Source organism: Piliocolobus tephrosceles, chromosome 11, assembly GCF_002776525.5.
Source record: "Piliocolobus tephrosceles isolate RC106 chromosome 11, ASM277652v3, whole genome shotgun sequence".
In the NCBI taxonomy this organism is placed as follows: domain Eukaryota; kingdom Metazoa; phylum Chordata; class Mammalia; order Primates; family Cercopithecidae; genus Piliocolobus; species Piliocolobus tephrosceles.
In genome coordinates, this window is record NC_045444.1 from 120,148,131 (window position 1) to 120,155,174 (window position 7,044).

The window sequence follows — 7,044 nt, forward strand, 5'->3', positions numbered from 1 at the left end:
GGAATCCAGAGCCATAGCTCCCCACATGCCTGGGGCAGTGTCTGTGGAGTTCATTCTCTCCCAGAGCAGCTCTTTCCTTCCCCGCAAATAGAGCTCCACCAGATCGGCTGCAGGATGTGGCTCCACGGCCTGAGCAAGCCCTGGAGATATTCCAGGCTGTCCCGATTTCTTTCAAAATGTGTCCTAAGAGGGGAAGCAACTTGTCTCAGTCTCCGAGGGGAGAATGGCCCAACCTCCAGCCCCGGAGGTGGCCATGAGTGATGCAGAGCGACCCCGTCTTTATTGGTGTTTCTCTGCAAACAGCACAAAGCTCCTGTGTGTGCTACAGCATGATGGCACAGGCAGCTGGGCATGGTCTCCCCACACGTGGGGAGTCTGTTTGGGGTGGTACCAGAATTCACCTGAGAGGAGCCAGAAAGAGCTAGGCAGTCATCCCCAGAGCAGTGGAGCCTGTGCTGGTGCAGGGAGGTGAAGAGGTGTCAGGCTAAATAAGAGGCCTGGAACAGAGAAAAGAGTTTTAGAAACAGGCCCGGGCTCCAGAGCCACAAGGGCTGACCTGCCCGAAATGCAGGCATGGCTCCTCCGTGGAGCTGCTTCTCATAAGGGCCGCCCTGCCGTGGGTCCAGCTGGGAGGGTGGTGCAGGTTTCACGATTTAATGAGGCTCAGTGGCTCATGCGGCAGTGCTGGGTGGGGGCAATGGGGATGGGCAGTGCAGCTCTGGGTCAGGCTGGCATGCTTGGTGGCCACGTCACACTGGCTTTCACTTAGTTTGCCAAAATCTGTATTGGTTTGCTATTGCTGCATAACAAATTACCACCCACTTAGAAGCTTTGAACAACACCCACGTATTAGCTCACAATTTCCATGGCTCAGGAGTCAAGGCATGGGTTAGCTGGGCTTTCTGCTCAGGGTCTTGCAAGCCTGTGATGAGGGTATCAGCTGGGCTGCATTCCAGAGCCTGGGGTTGTCTTCCAGGATTGTGTCATCGTTGGTTGTTTGTTGCCAATTAATAGGACTGAGGTGCCCCTTCTTGTTTCCTTGCACCCCATGGCTTCTTTGCAGTGGGTGCTGATGAGTGCACTCTGCCCCCTCTCCATTTATTCCTGCCCCCAGGCACATCTCCCCTCAGACCCAAACCCACCTGCTCTTGTGCATTTGGTTTTGTGGGTTCCAGTACTCAGTTTACACATCTCTTTGTTCAACTTAACCTTGTTAAATTCTATTTAGACTTGTTAGACTCACATTAGCCTTTTAGAACCTCCCAGATGCCCCGCTCTCTGTGCCTCTCTACCTATCCTGGGGGCCTTCCCTTCTCAGCAGGGCCATGGGCTTGGACTTGGAAACCAGGAAGGCCCTTTTCTAGCTGTAGTTTGGCAGGTGGCCTGACTGCTGCAAGCGTCACTTCCCTCTTCTGTGGAATATGGAGATAAAAATACCTTCCTCAAAGATGTGTTGGGTTAGGTGACACAATATCAGAAAGCTACCGACAACCAAACCTGATGCAAATTGGGCACTAGGAGGTATTGTTGGACATGTCTGTACAGTCATCAAGCAGGTGGGGGTCTCTGGCCACCTAGCAGTGGAGCTGGGCTTCTGCGGGGGCCATGGCTTTCCCAAAGGTACTGTGAGCCCATGCAGAGAAAGGGGGCTGAGTGTACCGTCAGGAGCCTGGGTTCTAAGCCCGCAAATTTTGGTGGCTCCCTCCAAAACTGAACCTCTCTGAGATTCAGTGCCCAGAGTCCAGCTCCTACTTAGGGGGCTGCCAAGGGGTTGAAAGGGATTCTTATCTGCCAGGGCACATGCCAGGAAACTCACAGTCCTTGTGCCCTAACTTTGGTTAGCCACCTGGCAGAGGTGTGGCTGGCAGTGTCGGAGAACGTGCCCTTCGCCCGGACCATGCTCCACAGCCTGATGGGCCGACTGCAGTCACGGCTCAGCCCCAGAGTCAGTGCCACCTCCAAGGCTGACATCTGGCGCCTGGCTGCGGTGGACCCCCTGATGGTGAGTTGCAGGCACAAGCCCCAAGGCTCCTCAGGGGTCTCTGGGTAGGAGCCTGATGCCCTGGACCTTCTCTCTGCAGATCCTGTGCACCATCCACCTTCTCATTCAGAAGCTGGATGAGAATGATAAGCTCCCGGACTTCCTCCCTGACCTCATCTACACCCTCCTGCTGCAGCTTGGCAGCAGCCACCGACCAGAGACTGCCCCGCCAGTCCTGAAGATGTGGAAGCTGGTCCACACCGCTCCTCTGCCCGAGGAGATGAACGTGCAAAGGTGCTCTCGAGGGTGGTGGGTGCAAGGCAGCAGGCCTGGGCTGGGTGTAGCCACGGGCTGCCCTTTAGTTGCCAGTGGACTCCACTGAGGGGCCCCCTGTCTCTTCCTGGTGGGAGCTGATCTTACTCAAGATACCGTTCTCATATGTGTCAAGCACAGTGTGGTTTTCAGAGCTTGCAGATCCACTCCCTCCCTGGACCTTTCCCTCAGCCCCTTGGGCTGGGCCCGGCAGGCACTGGGTCCTCACTTCACAGATTGCAGCAGCCTCTCCGGGCCATGCGCTCCCAGTAGGGCAGTGCATCACAAGCTCCCACCTCCCTCCAGGGTCACTATCAAGTCCATGCAGCTCTTGTTCAAGAGAGTCAAGAGCCAGCACCTGGCACGTGCCCTGGATGAGCAGGCGGTGTGGGACCTCCTGCAGGACGGCGGGACATTCCTGGAGGGTGTGAGCCTGTTGGCCAGGTGGGCTCTGGCTCCCACAGGGTGGCAGGGGGACCTGCAGAGGCACCTCCTTGCTGGATGGAAGGGCTTCTTGTGAGGACATGGTCCGGTCATGGCTGAATGCCTTCTTTCTGGGGGAACTGCCGTGCCAACCTGGGACTCTAGGATGGCAGTGGTGTGCAAGACAGAACCTTTTATTCAAACCCTTCCTGCTCAGAGCAGATATGAGGGCAGAGAGAGGAGGGGCTTGCCCTCCGGGCCACACAGGGTCTGGAGCAGGCCAGGGATGGGAGTTACTTCCGGGGTCCTAGTCACTCCAGAGCTGCCCTCACTCTAGTCCCCTTTGTAAAAAGGAGACAGACATTGACTGATTCACTGACAACCTCAACCAAACCCCAGGAAAAGGAGGGAGAAGCCCAGAGATGTCAGGACATTTGTCCAGGGTTATCCTGCCAGCAGGGTCCAGGCACTGGTGCGGCCCCAGCTAGCTCTTGGCAAATGTCAGGCAGGGGTGGGGCCGCCTCCACGACCTGGCACCGTCTCTCCTCTGCAGGCTGTGCATGCAGCACGTGGAGGGCCACAGGCAGAGGCTGGCCGAGCTGGTGCTCAGAGGCATGGATTCAGAAGTCCTGAGCTGCCGCATCAGCAGCACGGCGGTCTGTGTGGAAGTGAGGCACCGGGTGCGGGTGGGGTGCAAGCGGAGGGGATGGGGTCCCCTGGATTCTTCTGGGGATGGCTCGTCTTCAAGGCATGGGAGTGTGGGGGACAGGCGAGCACCCCTCCTCTGAGTGCTCATTCTCTCTTCTGCTCCTTCATTCATTTATCACATGAGTAGTGCAGGGCAGGCCCTGCTGGAAAGACAGGCTGAGCCCTACAGCATTGTAGCTAACTGATGTGTGACCAGGCAAGAACAACGACTCAGGGGACCCAGGGAGGGCACCTGGGTTCTCACTGGGGCAGGCTTCCTGCAGGAGGGCTCAGACAGGCCGAGGGGCTTTGCAAGGCGGGAAGGTAGGGCCCAGTGACCCTATCTCAGAGCAAGTGTTGGAGCATCCTGAGGGCAATGATGCCCAATGCACCCTAGGAACCAACCACAGCCCAGGCCAGAGGCCAGCCAGCATTTTCTGTAAAGGACTGCATAGTAAATTTTTGGCTTTGTGGCCAACTCGGCTGTAGCAGGAAAACAGCCACAGCCAACACGTCGACCAGTGGGCATGATGGTGTCAACAAAACTTTATTGATGGACACTGGAATTTAAACTTCATGGTAATTTCATGTGCCATAAAATTTTCTTTTCTACATTTCTTTTCCCCAACACTTAAAAATGGGAAAATGAGTTTTGGTAGTGGGCTGTACAAAAACTCCTGGAAGTACAAGACCAGTCTGGGAGGCATTCACCAAACTTTTATAGGTTCTTCAGGCCCCTCCCTGTGTTCAGGCCTCTGAAAATCTTCAAAATGAGGATGGGAAGGAGAAGCGCTCCCTCGTTGTGTCACCCAGGACCTGGCCTTTGATGTGTCTGAGTTTAGAATTTTCAGTGGCTAGAAGCCACACAGGGCCAAGCCCAGGTGCTGGAATCCGAGGGCCTGGTTAAGAGTCTCTGCTCAGTTGCTGATTGACTGAAGATGAAGTTACTTAGCATCTCTGAGCTTCAAGCTCTCCATCTGCCAAATTGGGGAAAGCAGTGCCTTCTTTTCAGGGCTTTGGTGAGAGCTAAATGAGATGGACCATGTACACATTGCTTGCTTGGGAGGTAAGAGCTCATTAGATGCTAGTTAATTATGGCTGTTTAAAAATTAGGTTCAGCTTTTTTGGTTCCATATGCATTTTTAAATATTTTTTTTTCTAATTCTGTGAAGAATGTCAATGGTAGTTTAATGGGAATAGCATTGAATCTATACATTACTTTGGGCAGTATGGTCATTTTCATGATACCGATTCTTCCTATCCATGAGCATGGAATATTTTTCCATTTGTTTGTGGCCTCTCTGGTTTCTTTGAGCAGAGGTTTGTAGTTCTCCTTGAAGAGGCCCCTCACTTCCCTTGTTAACTGTATTCCTAGATATTTTATTCTCTTTGTAGCAATTGTGAATGGGAGTTCATTCATGAGTTGGCTGTCTGCTTGCCTGTTGTTAGTGTATAGGAATGCTTGTGACTTCTGCAGATCGATTTTGTATCCTGAGGCTTTGTTGAAGTTGTCTATCAGCTTAAGAAGTTTCTGGGCTGAGACAATGGGGTTTTCTAGATATAGGATCATGTCATCTGCAAACAAAGACATTTTTACTTCCTCCCTTCCTATTTGAATACCCTTTATTTCTTTCTCTTGCCTGATTGCCCTGGCCAGAACTTCCAATACTAAGTTGAATAGGAGTGGTAAGAGAGGGCATCCTTGTCGTGTGCCAGTTTTCAAGGGGAATGCTTCCAGCTTCAGTATGATAGATTCAGTATGATACTGGCTGTGGGTTTGTCATAAATGGCTCTTATTATTTTGAGGTACTTCAATACCTAGTTTGTTGGGAGTTTTTAACATGAAGGGATGTTGAATTTTATTGAAGGCCTTTTCTGTGTCTATTGAGATAATCATGTGGTTTTGTCTTTAGATTTGTTTATGTGATGAATTACGTTTATTGATTTGCATATGTTGAACAAGCCTTGCATCCCAGGAATGAAGCTGACTTGATCGTGGTGGATTAGCTTTTTGATATGCTGCTGGATTCTGTTTACCACTATTTTATTGAGAATTTTTGCATCCATGTTCATAAGGGATCCAATTGGCCTGAAGTTTTCTTGTTTTGTCGTATCTCTGTCTGGTTTTAGTATCAGGATGATGCTGGCCTCACAGAATGAGTTAGAGAGGAGTTCTTCATTTTCAATGGTTTGGAATAGTTTCAGAAGAAATGGTATAAGCTCCTTTTTGTATTTCTTTTTTTTTTTTTTTTTGAGACAAAGTCTGGCTCTGTCACCAGGCTGGAGTGTAATGGTGTGATCTTGGCTCACTGCAACCTCCCACCTACCAGGTTCAAGTGATACTCCTGCCTCAGCCTTTCGAGTAGCTGGGACTACAGGCAGGTGCCACCACGCCCAGCTAATTTTTGTATTTTTAGTAGAGATGGGATTTCACCATGTTGGCCAGGATGGTCTCAATCTCTTGACCTTGTGATTCACCCGCCTCTGCCTCCCAAAGTGCTGGGATTACAGGCGTGAGCCACAGCGCCCAACCACCTCTTTGTATTTTTTGTAGAATTCAGCCTGTATAGCCAAGACAATCCTAAGAAAAAAAGAACAAAGCTGGAGGCATCACCCTACTGGACTTCAAACTATACTATAAGGCTACAGTAATCAAAACAGCATGGTACTGGTACAAAAACAGACACACAGACCAGTGGAACAGAATAGAGAACTCAGAAATAAGATTGCACCTCTGCAGCCATCTGATCTTGGACAAACCTGACAAAAACAAGCAGTGGGGAAAGGGTTCCCTATTTAATAAATAGTGCTGGGAGAACTGGCTATCCATTTGCAGAAAACTGAAACTGGATCCCTTTCTCACACATTATTATACTCAAGATGGATTAAAGACTTAAATGTAAACCTCAAAACTATAAAAACCCTAGAAGAAAATCTAGGCAATACCATTCAGGACATGGGCATGGACAAACATTTCATGGTGAAATCACCAAAAGCAATTGCAACAAAAGCAAAAATTGACAATTGGGATCTAATTAACGAGCTTCTGCACAGCAAAAAAGACTATCATCAGAGTGAACAGGCAACCTACAGAGTGGGAAAAATCTTTGCAATTTATCCGTTCAAAAAAGGTCTAATATCCAGAATCTACAAGGAACTCAAACAAATTTACAAGAAAAACAAACAATCCTATTAAAAAATGGGCAAAGGACATGAACAGACCCTTCTCAAAGAAGACATTCATGCAGCCAATAAACTTATGAAAAAAAGCTAAATATCACTGATCATTAGGTAAATGCAAATCCAAACCACAATGAGATACCATATCAGGCCCGTCAGAATGACCATTTATTAAAAAGTCAAGAAACAACAGATGTTGGCAAGGTTGCAGAGAAATAGGAATGCTTTTACTCTGTTGGGGGGGATGTAAATTAGTTCAACCACTGCGGAAGATGGTGTGGCAATTCCTCAAAGATCTGGAACCAGAAATATTGTTTGACTCAGCAATCCCATTACTGGGCATATACCCAAAGGAATATAAATCATTCTATTACAAAGATACATGCATGCGTATGTTCATTGCAGCACTATTTACAATAGCAAAGACACAGAATCAACCCAAATGCCCATCAATGATACAC

General features: G+C 49.5%; 1 protein-coding gene across 1 annotated transcript in view; it reads left to right on the forward strand.

Moving 5' to 3' along the window:
• The window catches only part of MROH2A (maestro heat like repeat family member 2A), a 57,654-nt gene that overhangs the window by 44,602 nt on the left and 6,008 nt on the right, over positions 1-7,044 (forward strand). The window contains exons 32-35 of the mRNA XM_031936547.1: positions 1,843-2,002; positions 2,082-2,275; positions 2,600-2,737; positions 3,270-3,384. Of these exons, the coding sequence (XP_031792407.1) occupies positions 1,843-2,002; positions 2,082-2,275; positions 2,600-2,737; positions 3,270-3,384 (607 nt within the window). The remainder of the gene's footprint in view (positions 1-1,842; positions 2,003-2,081; positions 2,276-2,599; positions 2,738-3,269; positions 3,385-7,044) is intronic.